Source organism: Podarcis raffonei, chromosome 10, assembly GCF_027172205.1.
Source record: "Podarcis raffonei isolate rPodRaf1 chromosome 10, rPodRaf1.pri, whole genome shotgun sequence".
NCBI classification, from domain to species: domain Eukaryota; kingdom Metazoa; phylum Chordata; class Lepidosauria; order Squamata; family Lacertidae; genus Podarcis; species Podarcis raffonei.
In genome coordinates this window covers 44,136,450-44,159,296 of record NC_070611.1, presented here as the reverse complement: position 1 = coordinate 44,159,296, position 22,847 = coordinate 44,136,450, and the positions used below count along the sequence as shown (strand labels likewise).

Below are 22,847 nucleotides of genomic sequence, written 5' to 3'. Positions count from 1 at the left end.
CTTTGCTTAAAAAATGCAAATGAAACAGAATTCTTAAGCATTCCTAGTTCAGAACATCCGAGAGTTCCTAAAAACCCACCTTCTACGTATGACCTATTAGCAAGAGGACATACTTGCTTTCCATTTGAAAGTGTTAAGGTACTCAAACCTGCAATGGGTCCTGAGGCATTCACCCTTTGTGTCAGAGGTGAAGAACCTCAGGCCTAGGAGCCATATGTGGTCTTCCAGGCCTATCAGATTCACAGGACTCTCCCTAAGCCACACCCACTCCCTGGTCACATACCCTCTTCACAGGCCACATCCCTCACTGGCCCTGCCCATCCCCTAAAAGCTTCCGTATTTGGGGTCTTCCTGCTGTTTCTGCCACTGAATTGTCTCTGCCTCACCATGCCCAGACTTCCCTCCAGCCTCTAGCTCCCTGGCCTGGCAAAAGTACTATGATGACCTGGTATGCACCAGACCCTGATAGGCAGCTAAGGCTTTCTGGGGGAGGGGAAGGAAGCCACTTTCCTGCTCTTTCACTAATTTTCCCAGTTCTGCAGCAGCAGAGTCACAAATTCTTTTCACAGCCCTTTTCCTGGCCTTTTAAGGCTTATTGCACTTGCAGGTATTACAGGCTCAAAATGAATTGGTCCAAATCACTAGTTATTAGGGGCAGAAATGAGGCTATTCTTGAGGGGGGGGATGTTTTCTGATAGAATAATTTCTGTGCAAAAATAAGGCATATTCTTCAGTCTCTTCCTTCACTCCTCTAGGCCCCATGGGTACGTGAGTGGCAGCTGGTTCCCTTCAGTGTTACAAACACAAAACCTGCAGACTAGGGATGAATATTTATGTGTGTTCCTGTCAAGTTTGCAGCCAAAGATCTCAGGGTTTGGGTATCATATGGATCTTTGCATTTAATTTTCAAGATTTCTCTGCACTGGACTGCAGAGCTAGATACGGTGCCTGGGGGATGGGAGTGGTTGCAAGTTGCAGAGGTACAATTGCCATTGATTGAACAATTAGCAATTGTTTAAAAAGATGCTGGAGCTCATATCTTCAAGATTTGGATTCTACAGCCCTAGGAACACGAGGTGGGGCTCAGTGTATTGGCAAACATGTTGTTGTTTAGTCGTTTAGTCGTGTCCGACTCTTCGTGACCCCATGGACCAGAGCACGTCAGGCGCTCCAGTTTTCCATTGCCTCACGCAGTTTAGTCAGACTCATGTTTGTAGCTTCGAAAACACTGTCCAACCACCTCGTCCTCAGTCGTCCCCTTCTCCTTGTGCCCTCAATCTTTCCCAACATCAGGGTCTTTTCCAGGGAGTCTTCTCTTCTCATGAGGTGGCCAAAGTATTGGAGCCTCAGCTTCACGATCTGTCCTTCCAGTGAGCACTCAGGGCTGATTTCCTTAAGAATGGATGCGTTTGATCTTCTTGCAGTCCATGGGACTCTCAAGAGTCTCCTCCAGCACTATAATTCAAAAGCATCAATTCTTTGGCGATCAGCCTTCTTTATGGTCCAGCTCTCACTTCCATACATCACTACTGGGAAAACCATGGCTTTAACTATACGGACCTTTGTTGGAAAGGTGATGTCTCTGCTTTTTAAGATGCTGTCTAGGTTTGCCATCGCCTTTCTCCCAAGGAGCAGGCGTCTTTTAATTTCGTGACTGCTGTCACCATCTGCAGTGATCATGGAGCCCAAGAAAGTAAAATCTCTCACTGCCTCCATTTCTTCCCCTTCTATTTGCCAGGAGGTGATGGGCCCAGTGGCCATGATCTTCGTTTTTTTGATGTTGAGCTTCAGACCATATTTTGCGCTTTCCTCTTTCACCCTCATTAAAAGGTTCTTTAATTCCTCTTCACTTTCTGCCATCAAGGTTGTGTCATCTGCATAACCTTGGCAAACATACATGTAGCCTATTGTTGGTTATTCCTAGTGTAGCGACGCAGCTTGGGCTGAGAGTGCTGGGATCATGGATTTAGCCTGCACTTTATATATGGTAATAAAATGTGGCATGATACTTTGCAACACATGTGATCCCACACCCCTTCCCACACCTACCTACCCACTACTGTGCAGAGTAAAGCACATCTAAGTACTATTGATTTTGGAATGACTTACAGGTACAAAGCCTTCTTTGCCTTTCTAAAAGGTTTTTATTTTGTCCCTTTGCAATGGATTCTTGTGTTCTGTGCAATGTACCTTATCAGGCTTCTCATGTCTAAGTTTTTTTAATGTCCTGTATTCCAGTAAATGTTTTTTTCCCATCCACCTATTAGCAGCAGAGAAACACTCGTGCCATCCTCAGTATTCCTTAATGCACATTTCTGCACAGTACTGGTGGGGATTTTACCTGTTCTGCCAGCAGAAGGTATTGGTATTACCACAGAAAAATGTACCACCCCTCTTGGTAAGGATCACAGCTATTTTCAAAGAGCTCTAAGTTTTGAACTATATGTACACATTGGCAGTCTTTTTTTTACAGTAGGAAGTGATGTTGTATACTTAGGGATGCCATACACCTGGATTTCCCCAGACATATACGGAATACTTTTCTGTCCAGATTTTCACTGTTTGAAATATGGCAACCCTAGTATACTTTTCATGTAACTGCTGTGTCCATGTAAGATAAGTTTACTGTGTGTGCACCGCATAGGCCCATAGTTTATATGGTTACAAGCAGAGGCGTCGCAAGGTGGGTGTGTTGGGTGCGGTCTGCCCCGGCTGCCATCTCTGAGGGGGGTGACAAAATGCTGTGCGGCACTCAGTGTCTGTGAGATACAGTGTGGCTTTTGCGTGCACAGGCTTCCCACTGCCGAAATGTTTCCCAGAAAAGCTCAACAATTCTGGCTCTCCCCAAAAGAGTCAAACCATTATTGCAGGCTGGTTATAAATGGGGGAGAGGTTACAAGATATTTTCCACACCGGGTAACACCTGACCTTGCTACGCCAATGGTTACAAGTTTGTGGGGTTCCTGGACTCCCCTCCTAATTCTGGGATGCCAAATACTGAATGAGAGACAGACTTTGGTCATCTTTCATCATATGGTGCTCTGTACAAAGCCAAAATTTAGTGACCCAAAATGGATCTTCTCAATTATGGATCTTCTCAATTTTGTGCTGTTTCGTCTTGGCATCCTTTGTGGGGGAACCACCTGCACCTCCTTGAATCCAGTGCTGATTGAATTTAGCATGTTGAAATACAAGCCAGGGGCCAGCCTGGTGATAGCATACTAATGATGAGTCGTTAGCTGGGACAAAGCGAGTGGCTTAGTGCCAGAGAGCTAATGGGAGGGGCCTCTTTCACAACTCAGAATTATTTATGAAGACAAACCGTTTCTGAAGTAGAGTTTCAGAGTTGGAAGGAGAGCAGTTGTATTCAGGACAAGAGTTTTTGCCTGATGTAAGCAAGAGGAAAGATAGTTGCATTTTGTGAGCTGGAAAAAGCGGGTGTCAGAGCAATGTGGGCTGACTGTCTGACCCTCTCAGTGTGTAATGCTGAAAGCCCCTCCATCATAGCTCAGGTGGTATATATTTGTCAATAAACCATATTATCATAAAGACACCACACTCTCCACCATGCCTCATTGCTAAAGGAAACACAAACCCCGGGTAAGTGCCTGACCCCTGGAATCTCACTCTGCTCAGAGATGTGGTGTGATATTTTTGCTACATTATCAATATCAGGTTTGACTGTTAAGCAACTTTCACTGTCTCCTTCATTGTGCCCGTTATTAGATTGGCAAAAGTAGCTACTAAGCCACGCAAAATGCCTCTCTGCAGCAGTGAGGAGGGAATTTTCCATTTACTTGAAAGCCCTTGGCATAATTTCCACCTCTTAATGCTGATTTTGGGCCCCTGGCTTACATCTCGGCTCACTTTTCCCACCACTACTTCTCTGTGTATGGATTTTAAGGAGTTTTCGTAATTGTCAGTGCTAAAGTTTACTGCTCATAAAACCCCAGAAAGCATTGATTGTGACTTGGGTAAACCAAGTAGCATATAAAATCTTACAGCAGTTCAGCCTGAAAAGAGTTTTATGAGGGATGAATTTACCAGGAGCAGCAAGGGGCCTGCAAGATGGCTGCCATCCCATTTTCTACCCTTTTCTGCCAAAATAAAATAAGAGGAGTAAGAGTGAGATGTTCTCTGTACTGTAGCCATCAGTTAAACTTTGCTGCCTTTAGATATGGTCTGTTCAATACATTGTGGAATGAGGAGCATCACTTCAAATGAAGGGAGATGCCAGCCGTCCTAGAAAAGATTTGGAAGCATCTTCGAAACAAATAGCTTTGTGAGTCTGCTACAGAAAAAAGTAACCTAGTGTCTTGCGGTACCTGAAAGATTAAAAGGTGTATTATGGCATAAGTCTTAATGGACTAGAATTCACTTTGTCAGATGCATGAAGTGTTATATTCAGTTGTGTGGCCACACATGCACATGTGGGTGGAGGTTATAGATGGAGCCATATTCCCATGAGTTGCAAAAAGTGCGGTCTGTGAAAATTCTGTGTGAAGCTTAAGATAAGCTAAGTGACCATTCATAACACAAGTAATTGGGGATAACACAATCACCCTAGCTTTGCTATGTTAATTAACACCTGTTGTAAGCCTGGAAGGTAGAAATTATTGTCTCATAGCCAAAACAGACAATAATTGCATGGATTACAAATTTTTGAAAAATTGCCACCCAGCATGGAAGGAGGGTGTGTGTTTTATTGGAACCACAATGCATAAAGAGGGGACAATTAACTATTTCCTCCCCAATCACAGAACACCAACATTAAACTGCAATCAGCATTGGAAGCAAGCTCCATTAGTGCCAATGGGAACCTTTTTGTAATACTAATTGTGGTGGAGGGCCATTTTTGTCAGACTCATGGGTGGGGAAGGATTAAAACTTTGCCGTCCCAATGAAAATGATTAAATTCCATACAAGTATTGTTGGGATATCTGAGAAATGATCCTCTAGGTAATTTCTGTTCCCATTTTCCATTTCAATCCTCTCTGGTTTAATTTCATTCCTCATTTCATTGTCAGCTCCTTCTAATCTTGTCAATTTTGTATCTATTTTTCCTCTAATACTTCTATTTTTCATTGAATGGCTTTTGTTTGCTCTGTAATCATCTGCTTAAGAATTCCCACAGTAAGCAAGGACCCTGAAGATCTTGTTCTTTCTTCCAGTTCTTCCATAAGATCAGAAAAAAATTGCATTACATTAGAACATACAATAATTTGAAATACTAAAACAGATTAAATTTCACATAGATGATGGGTCTTGTGGTATGTTCTGGGTAGGAACTAGGACAATGTAGAGATATGAGAGGTGTTCAGCATTTTTTCAGTATACAGTGGTGATTATGTATATGACCATTACCGGACACAGTATTTGCCCAAAGTGAACCTGGTGCATGGAATGCTCTTGTCTGATCTCGATGGTGGGGTCAAAACTTATTGAAGTGGAATTTCTCAAGGGTCTTCTGACTGTGGGTCTAGATAATGATGTCCTCAATGAAGAGGAGGGTACAGAAGCTTGAAGAAGTGTTGTTCTGAATCAGCCACAGAACATATTATTAAACAATGTGAATACTCACAGCAGTGCTTTTGACTGGATGATGTATGGAAACTGTTCAACATATCAAATTAAGATGGGGATTAGAATCCCCTTTACTCAAAATCCATTATGTGAAGAAAGTGAAGGCAGCAGAGGGAATTAACGCTGACATACTTATTCTGCAGGGGGCTTGTGGATATGGAAAATACTTCCCAGAAGTATTTGTAAACTTCTGTCTTCCCCTTTAGGAAAATGTGCAAAACATTCTTAAGAAATCATTATCTTGCATTAACATTTTTGATTCATGAACTTATAACTTGAAGCTCTTGCAACAGATCATACTATTTCTTTGAGAAATTATTTCCATAAAATGCTATAATGTTTAGTAGGAAGACGAGTCACTGTATTTTTTCAATTCCACTTCAATGCCAGGCAATTTTAAATTTACATAAATTAAAATGGATGATACATGTGCATCTCACTGATTTAGATTGTAGACCAGATGTAGACAACCTCTGGAGTTCCAGATGTTGCTGAAGTTCAACTCCAATCATTCCTGGTCACCAGCTCTTATTGTTGGGAGTTGAAGTTCAGCAACATTGGGGGGGGGGAGTTTCCAACACCTGTTTCAGACCATGCCAGCTGAATGTTCAGAGAATCATTAGGACCAAGTAGGCTTTCAGATGATGTTGCTAGTTTTAGTTCCAGTGTAATTATGGTGTCCCTTCTGTATCAGCTGTATTTTTCTATATTCTTTATTTATTATTACCTTTGGGTCCCAGAAGAGAACGGCAAGTAAAATGTCAGTCATGATCATGGGTGGAAGGGAGTTTGTATATACTAAAGACTCATGAGGTTGTATGTAATATATTGTACTTCTGTTTACAAACATTCATTGCACCCCCACTGCACACACAATGAGACCCCAACAAGTATGAGATAGGCCATTCAGTTTTGGGGAAGAGTTTTGCCCCCTTACTGTACCAATATCCTCAAATGCAGCAGTTTACTTTCCTCCCTAGAAAAAAAATGGCAGCAATCAATTTATATAGGAGAAAGTAAAAAGGTGGACTAATGGATATTGTTATGCATGTCTAAACTTGCTCCCTGAGACTGGTAACGCCAGTGGACTCAGCCAATGGGAATCGTGAGCATTCTACATAGAATCATAGAATTGTAGAGTTGGAAAGGACCCTGAGGATCATTTCAGTCCAACTCTCTGCAATGCAGGAATACATAGCTGTTCCATATGGGGACCAAACCTGCAACCTTGGCATTATCATATTCTCTAAGCAACTGAGCTATCCAGGATGTCTAAGCCTACTTATACTTGCATAGCTGCATTTCTTCATCTGCATACCACTATTATAAGTTAGAATGTTCTTTTGTGTGTAGATTTTTTTAAAATGGCTAGTCATTCCGTCTGCCATCTCAGGATTGGCAATCACATTTGAACATAATTTCAACAGTGTAGTAGAAAATATTTTTCTATTAAGGGAAAATTTTTGCTCTGTGTCAGCTTTAAAACAAATATTACAGTTGAAATACATTGTATGTGGTTGCAAATGCAGCAGGTGATTTCACTGTTTCCCCTGCTTTGGTTTTGATAGTGGAATCGCTGTACCGCTTTTTAATTCAGCCTCTTGTCTCTTTGGCAGTAGAAAGTGTTACAGTGAAAATATCAAATAAAGCTACTGCATCGTGCATGGTTCTCCTTCATGAACATGTATAGCTTTCTTGGATTACAGTCCTTATGCATGGCATGCTGTGGCCTGGTTGCCAACATGCCATTAAAGCTCTGAAATAACTACCAACTTGATATCCCAGAAAATCTGGTTCTTTCTCAAATAACCACTGAGAAAACAACTTGAGAGCTTTTCTTTCTCTCTTTTTCTCCAGTTCCAAAACCCAAATGCTTTCTCACCACCTTTCCGCTTTGGGACAGTTCCTAATGGCAGTACAGAGAGGAACATTCGCAACAATTACGAACTGATGCACGCCTACATGGTGAAGTTCAACCAAAGATCGGTGGGAGATGCGCTATCCTCATTAAAGACAGGGTGAGATTGCCTTTTCTAAGGTTGCTAATGTAAACCTGTGTGTGTAATTCTCTTGGGATTTTGAAGAACCTTCTCCCTAATATTCCTGCTGCTAAAACATTCCATATAATCCATGTACCACAACGTTGTCAAGAACAATTTATCTCATCAATTAGTATTATTTTTTGTTCTTTTTGGTTAGATATGTGCAAGTAATATAACAATGATTCTTCCCCTTCTTGCATCAATGCAGACTTTCTGAAAAGCAGATTAGCTGGTGGAAATACTGCCTTAAGCTGCAATGCAATAGTTGTGGCCAGACATCACCTAAAATTCTTTATTATTGAAATAACTATGATATTATCTTAATCCCTAATGTTAATTGCTATATAAAAATATTAGTAAGTTGGGAATCCTAACTACTTTTATATGAGGGCTGCATCTTTTCCACACACATACTATACTTGTGTAAACTCACAGGTAGCCCTATTCCATTGATTCAGCTCGTGTTCTGTATCAGCGTATGAACTGGGAGCAGGACTACACTGACTAACCTTGCTCTTGATGTCACATGTGTTTTATGAAGGCGTCTAGATGACAAAATAGCAATCTTCTGAGGAAAAACCAGTTGTGGAGAATCACAGCACCTCTTTGGGGTCTTCTGTGTTCAATAGCTGTCATTTTTGCATACAACGTATGTATTTCCATTGCGCCTTTGGCATCTGCACATAAAGCACAAATGTCTGCAAGGAAGAGGCCTTCACATGTCACGCTGTGCCTCAAAGGCTTCCTCCCTGCAGATGTGGATACTAGGGTACAGCTAGTCGGTGCACATTTTATATTGGGAGAGGGTAAGGGCCCCACTTATGCTTTGCTGCAAGGCATGATTCAGGTTGCCTGAATAGAACTTTTAAATTCTTGGGTGCCAGGGAACCATGACTGAACCATTTTGCAAAGGCTCCATACCAACTTCTGCACCTATGTAACTGGCTTGCCATGTGACTTAAGTTATTTCTCAACAAATTTCTTTTTGGGGGCAGCTGCTGCTGTCCCAGAAACCTTCTGACCCACCTGACAAGCTATGATTTTTCCATTACATTTGATGCTATTAATTCCTATTTCTCCTCTTCCTCCTCTACATTGCCCAGAAATCAGATTATTCTACTGGTGGAGGGAGGACTGCTTATACACAGTTTGTTCCCTGGAGAATGCAAATTAAAGTTTTTATTTGTCATGCTAGGCTGCTACTCACCTGATAACCTGGAACAAATAAGGATAATTTCCAGGTGACCAGACAGGGTAACTTTGGGTCTATTTTTCTTGTTTGAGGGGGAGGGGAAGGGAATATCACTATGCCACCCTTTCTACTCATATAAAGGCAAACTACACATTATGTAAATCCATGTGGAAGTATTTGAGCAATGAAGACAGGAAATGCTTCATGGTGCAACAGAACAAGGCAGCAATTCTATCTTTGAATGCTTCAAAATGTAGCTGGTGCAAACACACCCTTATTGCTGGGACTAGTAATTTATTTTTCTGATTGGGCACTGATTCTTTTTCTTCTTTCATTTGAGGTTAGTGGGACCCCATAAAGCTAAAGTTACTGCCCTCATAGGGAGACATAACTTGATCTCCTAACCACTTGTCATCTTTAAAGATGCCTATGGGATTCTTCCCATAAGCAGGGGTCCTGGCTGAAGCTAATTTGAGTAATTACATTTTGGTTAATGCTATCTTTCCAGCTGCTTGGTTGAGGAAATGGTCTGCTTTGCTTTCTTAATTCACAACATAGTTGTGGTAGGAATGCTGCTGAATTCACAAACTGAAGAAGAAAGCATTGTTCAGTCATAAATGAAATGGTTTACATGGGCTGCATAGGCATCTTTAAATCAACGTTAACTAAATTGTGGCTCTCCAAATGTTGCTAGACTCCCATCATCTCTGACCATTGGCCATACTGACTGCGCCTAATGGGAGCTGCAATCCACCAATGTCTGGAGAGCTACAGTTTAGCACCCTGTTTAGATCCATTGGAAGATGTTGCGGATTTGTGTGGTGATGCTACAACTTGCCCTCATCTCAATGTTGATTGTGCCCAAGCAATTGTTCAGCCTGGCTTCCTCTGTGTTTGGTTACCTGAGGTCACATGGGAGTTCTCAACTTCCTTCAGCATCACATAATGATTTAGGTCTGCACAGACTCTTCTCTTTACTTCATTCTCTCTTGTTTCTTGACATCATGCAGGAAGCTGGATGCTTTTATTTATGATGCAGCTGTGCTAAACTACATGGCTGGCAGAGATGAAGGCTGCAAGCTGGTGACAATTGGGAGTGGGAAGGTCTTTGCTTCAACGGGCTACGGCATTGCCATCCAGAAGAATTCAGGCTGGAAGCGGCAAGTGGATCTGGCAATCCTACAGCTCTTTGGTGATGGTAAGTGATCTGGATGAGGAACTAGGAGTGTGTCTCCATTGAGTGAAGCTATTATCCCCTACTTACCACTAATGCTAAGACAACAACAACAACTAGTCAGCAGCAATGCTACCATTTTTTTTGTTACTCACCCGTACTATGAACTTCTGGTGTATTGTGGCTATTCTACTTTGTAGCTATTTATTAAAAAGAAGTTTACATGTGGACCCACCCCACTGCCCCAGTATAGTTTTCCGGCTAGGTAAATCCAACATAAGTGGAAATGAAATTCGAGGACTGGAGGGTTAGGGAGGATCAGTTCTATTTTTCTAGAAAAAGAGGTGCCGGAACTCACCATGAATGCCTCCCTTGTTCTCTTAGAATGGCAATGGCGCCCACCAGAGAAGTGCTGGAACTGAGCTCCAGTGAGTTCCAGCTGAAAAACAAGCCCTGGGCAGCACCTTTCCTTTCTAAATAGTGGCTCATGAGAGGAAAAGCTGCACTTAAAACTCACCCACTGTTCACTCTGATTCCTTCCCACCCATTTTTTCCAGGTGAGATGGAGGAGCTAGAAGCTCTCTGGCTCACTGGCATCTGCCATAATGAGAAGAATGAGGTAATGAGCAGCCAGCTGGACATTGATAACATGGCCGGAGTCTTCTATATGTTGGGAGCAGCCATGGCCCTCAGCCTCATCACCTTCATCTGTGAACATCTCTTTTATTGGCAATTCCGCCACTGCTTTATGGGTGTTTGCTCTGGCAAACCTGGCGTTGTCTTCTCCATCAGCAGGGTGAGTACTTTCAGCCTCAAGGAAAGAAAGCCACCATCACGACCGTTCCCTCCATCCAAGCCAACTCAGGCCTGGAGCTTTATTATTCAGCAATTTTATCTACTATGCTTCTAGACCTCAAACTAGCCTTTCTCATTACTTCCCCTTGTGCCTATGGCTGTCATTTCTGGCCTCTATGTAAGAGGCATTTGGCCTTGAGAGAGAAAATCTAGGAAAAGAAAATGGAACTTTGAAAGGTTGGGAGAATCTAAATTCTTGGGACCGTGGCCTCAGCCACTTCTTCAACAAGGTGTGAAAAGGTTTTCTGTAATTCTTGGTAATTTATCTGAAAGAACAAGAGCATCCTTGCCAGGCAGCAGGTGGAAGCCACCTGTTTCAAGTAGCACTATAAGAGGAGCTTGGATGAAGGCAGGACCTGGTCTCTGAATGGTACAGCAAGACTTTTTCAAGTGTTGGTTCGGGATGGGGGAGTGGCCACTATTTCAGCTTTGCTTCAGAGTAAATGTCTTGGAGAAGCATAATGAAAGACTCAAAACAAGAAGGGGGGTTTCTTTGGAGCAGAACATTGTGTAGAACTCTGACTTTTAGGTAACTCCCCCCTTCCATGTTTCTGAGTAGATTTTACTGACAGAAACAAAGGACACTTAGATCAGAAACTTTCTCTCTAGCAAATAATTTCTGTATGAATTTCCTTGAATTCCAGAATTCTTTCCCTTTCATTATTTCAAATATTATTATTTATTTAGTAGATTTTTTTTATCTCCCTTCAGCAGTAACAATCTCATGGCAGCATACAATAGCTACACAACAAATTGTTTGTCTGCCTCTCTCTCTCTCTCTCTCTCTCTCTCTCTCTCTCTCTCTCACACACACACACACACACACACACACTCACAAACACACAATTATATTACTACATTAAAAACATTAAAACAGCAGCTATCATTAGATCAGAGCCTGAAAAATCCAATTATTTCCAAATGCTTGCAGAAAGAGATGAGTTTTCAAAGTAGCAAACACTAAACAATTAAGGGGCAAGCAGAACTTCCTGAGGGGTGGCATTCCATAGCCAGGGCACCACCAATAAGAAGGCCCTGCTACTAGTTATCACTCCAATTCGTGAGCTGTGGAAAACATACAAGAAAGTTCATTTCTCTGTCCAGTTAGAGATTATGAACTGCACAAGGCTGCATTGACAGATCCCAGCCAATATTATTACATTGTGTGATGCTGCACTAAGGAATCAGATGCTCCTGCATAAGCTGCCTTTTACTTAATAAATTCATCAGTTTGAGTTCCTAGGATTAAAGATGATTTGGAGGTGACAATGTAAATGTTCATTGTTAAAATGTGGATTTTTTCATCATTACTTTCTTTGCTTAACAGACTAGGCTCTTAATTGTAAAACTCTGATCCATTTTTAGGATGCTTTTAAAATGCGGAATTCTTTGACCAGAAAAGTCAAACTCAGACAAAGTATTAAGACAGCATAATTCTGGTTGGGAAAATCTATTTTGTACAACTTCCTAATTTATACAATTCTTTATCAGGACTAGGGAGAAAGAGCTGGAACTCATACAGCAATTGTGGGTCAGAGTCTGTAATCAAGATGAATAACAATGACTAGAGGCTATGCAGAGGGTCAGGAAACTGTGCCAAGTGAACCAATATGTTGTACCTCTAAAAGTCATGTCCTGACAGCCTCAAATTTCTGACTGGTTATATGTTTCCTCAGACCCGTTTCCAAAATCTGTAAGCTAAAGAATATTTGCAAAGGAAGGAGTTGGACTCTTTTAGGTATTCTAAGTAAGAAGTATCACCTTGAATCATGCCTGGAAACTAAATGTAAACAAGTGCTGTGGATCAAAGGCTTGTCTAATGGCCTATCTGCAGTAGTTGGAGATTCAGAATAATCTCATGTGCATGATTACAAACTGTCTGAAGCGCTTACCAGGGCATTGGAAAACAGTGATCAAATCCTGCAGCTAGTGCTTAAGGTGTAACCCTTAAACAGTACTCCTGACCACAGCACTCTGAGCATCTGATCTGTAAGAAACATCTGCAACCATGTCTAAAAAAACCAAACCACTTCAATAAAGGTCTGAATAAATTTCTAGATTTATTTCAATTTAATAATGAAAGGGCAAGGGATAGAGGGGCAAAGGTGGAGGAAGATTAAAAGTGGAAGAACCATTATGATAATGTCTAGATTGTCTCATCTCCCAACGATATCCCACTGAGGATCCTATTTAGCAAAGGACAAGGTTCTTTGTCTCAGTCCTCCAAGCTCTGCCTCTCCCCTGCTGGAATGCTCCTCTGCTAACCTCCCTTTGCTTTCCCCCATTGCAGGGTATTTACAGCTGCATCCATGGAGTGGCTATCGAGGACCGCCATTCTTCCATGAACTCCCCCACTGCCACCATGAACAATACCCATTCCAACATTTTGCGCCTGCTCCGAACAGCAAAGAACATGGCAAACCTTTCAGGTGTCAATGGCTCACCACAAAGTGCCCTGGATTTTATCCGTCGCGAATCCTCTGTCTACGATATCTCTGAGCACCGCCGTAGCTTCACTCACTCTGACTGCAAGTCTTATAACAACCCCCCCTGCGAGGAAAACCTCTTCAGTGATTATATTAGTGAGGTGGAAAGGACCTTTGGTAATCTGCAGCTGAAAGAAAGCAATGTTTACCAAGACCATTATCATCACCACCATCGCCCCCATAGCATAGGGAGCGCCAGCTCCATCGATGGACTGTATGACTGTGATAATCCACCCTTCTCCGCACAGCCTCGATCTCTCAGTAAGAAGCCATTAGATATCGGTTTGCCACCGGCCAAACATGGCCAGTTAGGTGACCTTTATGGCAAGTTGTCTTTCAAGAGTGACCGATACAGCGGTGGAGGGGCACACGACGATTTGATCCGTTCAGATGTCTCGGACATATCGACTCATACCGTGACTTATGGCAACATTGAGGGCAACGCTGCAAAGCGGCGAAAACAGCAGTATAAAGATAGTCTAAAGAAGCGGCCAGCCTCGGCCAAGTCACGGAGAGAGTTTGATGAGATTGAACTGGCCTATCGCCGGCGTCCCCGTTCCCCTGACCACAAGCGCTACTTTAGGGACAAGGAAGGGCTACGGGATTTCTATTTGGACCAGTTCCGGGCTAAGGAGAACTCACCACACTGGGAACATGTGGATCTGACGGATATTTATAAAGAGCGGGGAGATGACTTCAAGCGTGACACTATAGGGGGAGCAGGGACATGTACTAACAGGACCCACCACAAACACGGGTCGGGGGAGTTTGGAGCAAACAATGAGCACAAGCACAGTGTTGTGAGTGGGGTACCAGCGCCATGGGAGAAAAACCTCACCAATCTCGATTGGGAGGAACGCCCTGGCACTAACTATTGCCGCAGTTGCCCATCAAAGCTGCATAACTACACTCCGACCGTGGTGGGGCAGAATTCCACCCGCCAGCCATGCATCCGGTGTGAAGCCTGCAAGAAGGCCGGAAACCTCTACGACATCAGTGAGGACAACTCCCTCCAAGAGCTGGATCAGCCATCTGCTCCTGTGCCCGTGGCAACCAGCACCTCCACTACCAAGTATCCTCAGAGCCCTTCCAACTCTGCCTCCAAGGTGCAGAAGAAGAATCGCAACAAGCTACGCCGACAGCACTCCTACGACACCTTTGTGGATCTGCAGAAGGAAGACGCCGCCCTGGCCCCCCGCAGCGTCAGCCTGAAGGACAAGGGCCGCTTTTTGGAGGGAAGCCCCTATGCCCACATGTTTGAGATGCCAGCCAGCGAGTCCACTTTTGCCAACAACAAGTCCTCAGTGCCCGCCACCAGCCACCACCACCACAACAATCCTGGCATTAGTGGTGGTTATATGCTCAGCAAGTCGCTCTACCCCGACCGGGTCACTCAAAACCCTTTCATCCCCACTTTTGGGGATGACCAGTGCTTGCTCCACGGCAGCAAATCCTATTTCTTCAGGCAGCCTGTGGTGGCAGGAGGGCCCAAGGCCAGGCCAGACTTCCGAGCCATTGTCACCACCAACAAGCCGGTGGTCTCGGCCCTCCATGGGGCTGTGCCAGCCCGTTTCCAGAAGGACATCTGTATAGGGAACCAGTCCAACCCCTGTGTGCCTAACAACAAAAACCCCAGGGCTTTCAATGGCTCCAGCAACGGGCATGTTTATGAGAAACTTTCCAGTATTGAGTCTGATGTCTGAGTGATGGGGAAAAGCATGGGAGGGGATGGTGCTGGAAATGCAACGTGTGGGAGGGGCAGGTGGTGGGTTCAGACCTAGTTCCCATTTGCTACTCTTCTGCTACTCTTTTTTTCTTTGTGGAGTATTGGAGTTCTGCTTAGGCAGCGCTGATGCGAAGTGCCACCTCTTTCTTTCCCCAGATCCCCCATCCCCGATGATCTCTTTTCATTTCTCCACTCACAGTTCCATTCCTGGCCATCACATGTCAGAGCTTAGTAGCTTAGCTTGTGTTTTCACAGTTGGGAAAGGCAAAGGCATGGTTGAGGAGAGGCCAGCATACGAGTAGGAGCAATAGCCGCAGAGTTTGGGGTTTTCTCGGCGCCAAACTGTGATGGTTAGTACAGATACGAGAAGGTGGCCTGAGGCGGAGAATGGAAGAGATAGAATGGGCATGAAGAAGATACAGGTCTTCTTACATATGTACTTTTAAGCAAAATTGATGGGACGTGAATAGTGTGGGATCAACTTAATGCATTTTATGTTGATTACATGCAAAAAATCATTCAGTTCTTTTGTGAAGACTCTGTGGGTTAAAGGCTGAAATATGGAGTTGCATATATACATATACATATATATATATACTGAAGATAAAAATGTATTGAAATCTTGGTATATTTACCAGGGGGAGGGGAGGTTTGATATGTATGCAGATCTAGCCAGTAGTCCAGTCAACAGTAACCCAGTGAGGTCACTTCTGAAAGACGAATTGGAATGATAAAAGCGAATGCCAGTGAAACTTTCAGCAAAAGTCTTGGGAAAATTCAAATGTTGGGGTCCCAGGGGAGGTTTTGTTGCAGGTTTTGTGCTACTCATGAACAACTTGTTAATTTTGAAATGGTGAAATATCAAATATGGGTTGGTTTATGCACAAGCTTAAATGTGAAAATTAATTGACACGAACCATCGTAACAACATGAGTTTCTTATCGCTACGATATTTAGTAGACAAACCCAGCAGAGCAAACCTTTCCAATGCAAGGGAACATAAAGGGCAGTGAATGAAAAGAAGAGCAGGGCTGGCAACTCAAGCTCCACAGTTGTTCTGATGAATTTAATCTGGCAGGGAGAAGGCTCAGCCATTGCTCCCTCCTCTAGCATATCATGCAACACGAGCAAGATGAATAAGGGAAAGGCTTTCTCTGCTGATGTTGTATTTCCTCTGAGTAGAAAGTGGAAGAAGGCGGTGGTGGTGGTGGTGGGAATAGGGCCAGCACAACTCAGACATGTGTATATGTGTATTTATTGAATATATTCTTATATTTGATAATTATAGTGTTGTGGAAATACACGGCTTGTCTTCCACAGGGCATGAGGAGATGAATCATCAGATCCTACAGATGCTGTGGTGACGACTGGAGAGCAGAGTTGGAAAGATGTGGGGAATATTGTTGTGAAGGGGACCAGCAGGTTCAAAAGTGCAAAAGTGGTATCACTTAGCATCTTGAGAGTTGTTCTGGCCCTGTCCTCAGTGCATATAGTACTGATAACAGCAGTTTGGCTACTAAGGAGGAAAAACTGTAAATGCAAGTTAAAATGAGACACTTGTTAGAAGCGATATTGTTTCGTTTACAGCAGGAACCCTCAGGTAAGGGCAACAGGTCCATTGTTGCTTCCCAAAAATGTGGCAAAGCACCTCACTTTTTCATGGGTCTGTTGTTCTGCTTTCCTAACTGGAAAGGACTGTGAAAAGTGCTCTTCGGCTATCTTGGGCACATTGCAGTAGAACTGAACGCATGGACAGGCACAGGCCCTGAGCTTTGGAAGCAGCCATTCTTTTTCGAGCCACATTTCCTGCAGCTGATTCTCTTCTCGTGTATCCTTCCAACCATACCCTACTTGGCTTTATCTTAATACCTTTCTTGCATTTAAGCCAACTGAAGGCCTTGTTTTTTTGGTAGGCAGAGGCCAGGAGGAAGGGCCTGAACATTTTGTGAAATGGGATTCCCCCACCTCCTCTGGATTTACTAAGCAAGTTATGGAAGGAGGGACGCCCTCTCTATGGTTGGAGGAGTAGAACGCCTTTTGGTTCCTCTCTTCTTTCTCCTGTAAAGAAAATAATGCTTGCTTAGCAGTCTGCAGAACATGGAGTGAACCCTCTGACAAGAGCAGTTGAGAAGGCATTCATTTCATTTGTAAATATGGTTTTCTTTTCTATTACATTTTGTACAAACTAGTGCTTCTCTTCTTGTGAATATTCAGGTTTGGAGAGAAGAGGGATTTTAGGTTGTCCTCCCACCCCTGCAACTTTCAGGCGATGTGTCTGGAAGTTGTTTGATGTGGGCCCAGGCTGTTAAAAATGGGGGAGAAGGAGAGAAAACTGCATGCATTGAATACCTCTATCTACACACCTGCCACCTTTATTCTTCATGGTTCGAAAATATATTAGATCACCTCTAGCCTTGCTAGCAGGGCTTTCATGTTCTAATGGAAGCACACTATATCTCCCTTGCTTGATTCTAAACTCCATACCATAACCCTTCTCTGGAATCTGGGTCCTGGGCATTGTGCTGTTTTCCCTTGGTGATGAAGCAAACCATCATTTTGAATGTTCAGTTTAGGTCATCACCCAACACTACAGGGACTTCTCCAAAGTTAATGTTGGCTTGGAAACCTTGGGACTGGGAAATCTCAGTTTACTAGTACTTCTTAAGGTTTATTAAGCAGCTGGGTTTGATCCTACTGATTAAGCCTGCCTTTGGCAGCTATGTCAGTATTCCCATCCCTCAGCTGAAACCAAATACAGTTGAGAATGGTACTTCGGAGAAAATTAAACTGAAAAACAAACCAAAAAGATGCTAACTGAACTCTCAGAATGATTCCAGATCTTTGTTTTGGATGACGGTTCACTATGGTTCACATTTTCTTATAACCTTTTTCTCTGACCCTAGCTCAATTTAAACGTTGAATGACATGTTTACATTTATAGTGTTTAGGTTTGATAATATTAAAGTGCTTTACAAATTTTAATTTGTGTGCACAGAGTATGAAAATTGTCTGCTTAAGGATAACAGGAAATGTTGGAGGACTTTCAACAACAATCCATTTGCAGGTGTCTTGTGTATTCCCTTGACACAGGAAATGAGCCTCTGGCTTTCTTTCCCCTTCTCTTTCATTTGAAACATACATTTTTCTTTCTCTTGAAATTTGACCAAGAGGGAAAGGGTTGGTTGGATCACACACACACACACACACACACACACACACACACACTTCTTGGAACACTGATTACAATTTTGTAATTTAAAATTCCGAGTGTTATTTCACTAAAAATAATCGAGTGAACATAACAGGAAATTTTAGCAGCAGGTGCTGTTTATGCTAGAATGGAGGCTGTGATGTTGGTTGCTTAACTTGCCAAAAAAATACATGAGACTTTGTACGAGAGGCCAACAAAAGTGAATGTTTATCAGCTCAGAAACCCAGTTTCTTCTTCCTCTTAGAAAAATGGGGTGTGTTCCTAATATTTCTGTCATTTCATAACATTGATTCCCCCCCCCACCGTGAACTAAGGGTGTTTGTTTTGCATGGGTGAGTGGTTCTGTACCGGAACATACATAATGTAACTGGTATGGGGTTTTTTTCAGTCTGGCATATCTTGCCATTAATGTCTTTTGGGAGGATATATTGAAATACTTTCTAAATGCTCATACTTCTGGAGCCATGGCAATATGTATGTAATAAATGTTATGGTATAAAGGAGGAAAAGATGGGGTGGGGTGGGGGAATGGCAGACTTCCCATGCTGTTAGACATTAGTATGGCATGCTGCCGGACCACTTATTCTGGCATTCTTTAATGGAGGTGGTATGTCTGCCAATGTAGCAATACACCATGTTATGTTATGTTATGTTATATCCTGCCATAATGTGTGGTGCTCCATAAATTTGGTGAGTGGGGTATTATGCATGACACAAACATATCAAAGAAAATGGATTGTCCCTGCATCAGCACTAATCTACAGGTTTTTAAAAGTATACTGCCCCTCTCCATCCCCACCCCATACTCCCTTGCACATGTAAATCAACTAGTATCTCTCATTCTTGCCAAAATCCAACACAATCCCAATTTGGGCACAGGTATTCCGGCAGTTTCTTACAACCCACTTCCTGCCACTGGGAATTCTTCTTCAAATTCCTTTAATAAAAATCTACATCATTCCTAAATACAGTCATCGTTAGGATAATCAGAGGCTAGTTGCACAGAGGAACTATTTTGTTCCAGGATGTTGTCAGAACAAACATGTATGCCTCATGAGTTTGCTTAGATCAAGCATGGCCGTATCCCTTCTTGTCCAAAAGAGCTGGCAGCCTATATTCATGATTGTACTCCGTATTGCCCACCTGCTCCCAAATGGGGCTTGTGTTGGTTTCATTCCATCACATCCATCAGATATATGCGCATGAAGCTACCTGAAAGATCGGGCCCTGAAGTTCCTGGCAACAATAGAAGAGGACCTCAACCCCTCAAGCTTGCATTTTGCATCCTCTCCCATAAGTGCTTCCCTACAATTACATATTGAACATACCAGGTCTGTCCAAGTGGAAAACGTCCACTCTACTTCTGGACGCTGCTCGAATATGAAGAAAGTAATTAGTGGGACACTAGCTTTGTCCCCCAAGGGCTTATTTCCAGTTTGTAGCCAAATAGGCTTCCAAGCCATAATTCTGTTCTTAATATTCCCTACACCCTCACCACTGGAAAAGTTGGTTAGGGTTATAACCGCCAGTTATAGATCCAGACATATAGCATCATTTTCATTATGGATGGGTTTCCATTTCTGGCACCCATCCAGACAAACTTCAAACTAAACCACCACATTTTAAAAACTTTTATTTTAAATACTTTGAAGGCCCGCCCTTTCCAGCCTCTGAATGTTACCAAATTCCCTTTATTGTTGACAATAATGTGAATTAGTGTAGAGTACATCTTGACAAAATTAGAATATTCTCTATTAGCAAAGTCCAGTTAAAAACAACAAAGCAGTGCTATGAAGATTGAAGATCACTTCACACAACCAGACCAGCTTGGTGATAGACCAGTGAGCCAAGGAGGGGCATAGACAAAGGGCACCCCCATAAGCTTCAAATTAAATTGCCCTCCTCCATGATGAATTGGTGGAGTGAGTGGATCCAGGTTCAGGTCTGCCCGTGGTAAAGCTTAATACCATACCCAGCTCACATGTCATGCCATCTGCGAAGCTGTGGGGTATGCAACGATTTGACCACATGTCAGACCGAGCTGGATCCATTTGGTCAGCAAGCCCATCATGCCAATTCAATCATCTGAACTGGGCTCAAGATAAAATCTGTGTTATCAGTTATTCATAATTTAATTTATTTAACCTATCAAAAGTGGTTGTAATGAATACCACAGTTAAGTTCTTGGAAGGTCCGACCTATTCCATACTGAGTTAACTGCATTTCTTTCATAAACACTGGTGTTTGTGTGTACACACACACACCACATACTAAAAAGCTGAATAATATATATGTAGGTCTCACATAACTTCAGCAAAAAGCCTGAGTATGTATGGACACATCTCAAACATCAAAATCAATATATTTCAGCAAACATTTTTGACTCCTTTTAGTCACAATAAAGCATTTTATCAAAGCAGAAACAATGCAACATTTCCTGACATTGTTTTTAATGTTATGTATTCATGTTGTGCCATATATATCATCCGCTTATTTGATTGCGGTTATATGTAAATATAAGTGTACATATGTACAGGAGCTAATTACAGCAGCTATATTCAGGTTGGGGGAAGAGGGTAATTTTTTTATATGTACAGTATTTCCATATTAAGCAAAGGCATGGGGAAGGGGGAATTGACTTATGAGTTGTGGTTTTCCTTGGTCTGTGGTGTTTGAAGTTGTTTCAGTGGTTGCTTTTGCCAGTTTGGGAAGTTTATCTGGATGTTCTATGTGTGTGCTAAGAAAGGGACTCATGTTGGGGGAGGTTTGGGGGCTGGTGGCGGGTGGGGAGGAAAAGGGTGTTAATAGTTTCCTTAATTAGAACATGTATTGATAGCTAGAGATTACATGTTTGAGATTATATGTTTGAAACACCAGGCTACCCCTTTCCTTAGATTGTCTGTCTTTATTTTCCCCCCTCTCTCTCCTCTGAAAACTGTCCCTTCCTTTTCCTGGGATGTTAGTAACATCCACCATTTTGATATGTGTGTCTTTCTCTGACATTGTTCAAGAGTCTTCTTCACCCACTTCTTCTGCAAGGAAAAGCCATTTTCTAACATCCCTCCTACACAGCAGGTTGTTATTCTGGATCTTCTACGTAAAACCCATGTCAGAGCCTCACTTCCCATGTTCAAATCTGACCATAACCCCACCTTACTGAAGTGTGTTCAGATCTCTTCTGAGGTTTTGTACCTCATTTTTTTGTTCAGACTACTCTGCTTCTTTGGCTGTCACCTCACCCCCTCCTGCTCTCTTGCTGTGGATGTGTGATTTTGGGCATCTAAAGATGGCATCTCTTTTCCAAGCAGAACCCTTTCATTGTGGGTAGTAAAGCTAGTGTGGTAGACTGAGTTGAGTGTTGGATTTGTACTTCACATCCCTACTCAGCCATGAAGCTTGCTAGATGGCCTACTCTTGGAGAGATGGAATGGGATTATCCTAGATATGTCACCCTGCACTATTTGAAGGAAGGGCAGGGGTTTTAATTATTTAATATGATTAAAATATAAATAATTGACAGATGTTGTTACCCAGCCACCCACATGCTAATAGGTACATTTCTGAAATCACCTGGTATTGCTCTTCAGCTAGTCAGGTAGCAGCAGAACAGTGTACCATCTGTGATCTCCTTGGAAAAGTTCTTTTGACTCTAATAAACAGTTGGCATGATTTGACAATTGAGGACACAAAGCCTTTTCACCATGCTTTCTTTCATGAGGGTCCTCATAAATCCCATCAAATGCAATTTGTCAGCCTTCATTTCAACCATCTAACATTGTATTACCTTAAAATTGCCTTCTTATTACAAGAAGTCTTGTTTATAAGTCTTTAAATGGTTGGTTGCCCATCTTTATGTCTTCTCTAATTTTCTCAACACCCTTTTGTAAAAATGCAAAATAAAATCAAAAGTATATCTAGTACGCTTACCCTCCCCTGTTCCCTCTTGCTACTGCCCTTGTTGTCTAACATCAGCCCTTTTGACACCCTGATCTTGTTATCCAAAAACACAAGGCGAGCCTGCTGGATCAGGCCAGTGGTCCAGCTAGTCCAGCATCTCACAGGGGCCAATGAGATGCCTGTGGGAAGCCCGAAAGCAGGACTTGACCACAGCAGCCCTCTCCCCACCCTTGATTCCCAGTGGTTGGTATTCAGACACCTACTGCCTTCAACAGTGGAGGCAGAACCATGCCAGAATAATGAGCTCCTCCCACAAAGTGGCCAATGTTCACTCCCCTCTTCATTGAGCCAGCCTGGCTCATATCTCCTTATCCCTGGTGAAGGAAACAGACCTTCTTTTCTTTCCAAAGGCTCGGTGTCTGAGGGTTTGATTTCCATTTGGGAGGTATGGTTTATGCTGAGTACAACACTCCAGAATATTCTCTCGCACAAGCTCCATTGAACACTACTTGTGCTGGACTCCGCCCATTGTTTGTAGATAGGTGCCTCCTCACCCCCCCCTCCACTGCATTAAGGGATGTTCCTGTGTTACATAATCCTCACCTGCTCCTTTTATTTTTGGTCATCTTCAAATATTCTTAGCATCAAGTTCATGTGTTTTAGGCTACCAATAGTGGTGTG

The 22,847-nt window shown here is 42.7% G+C and overlaps 1 protein-coding gene across 6 annotated transcripts in view; it reads left to right on the top strand.

Annotated features, from left to right (window-relative positions):
• Positions 1-21,214, top strand: part of GRIN2B (glutamate ionotropic receptor NMDA type subunit 2B) — a 274,219-nt gene extending 253,005 nt beyond the window's left edge. For all 6 annotated transcript variants that reach the window (XM_053404817.1, XM_053404821.1, XM_053404820.1 and 3 more), the window contains 4 exons: positions 7,441-7,601; positions 9,828-10,015; positions 10,549-10,787; positions 13,137-21,214. In XM_053404817.1, the coding sequence (XP_053260792.1) occupies positions 7,441-7,601; positions 9,828-10,015; positions 10,549-10,787; positions 13,137-15,035 (2,487 nt within the window). In that variant the 3' untranslated portion in view covers positions 15,036-21,214. The remainder of the gene's footprint in view (positions 1-7,440; positions 7,602-9,827; positions 10,016-10,548; positions 10,788-13,136) is intronic.
• The last annotated feature ends 1,633 nt before the right edge of the window (positions 21,215-22,847 follow it).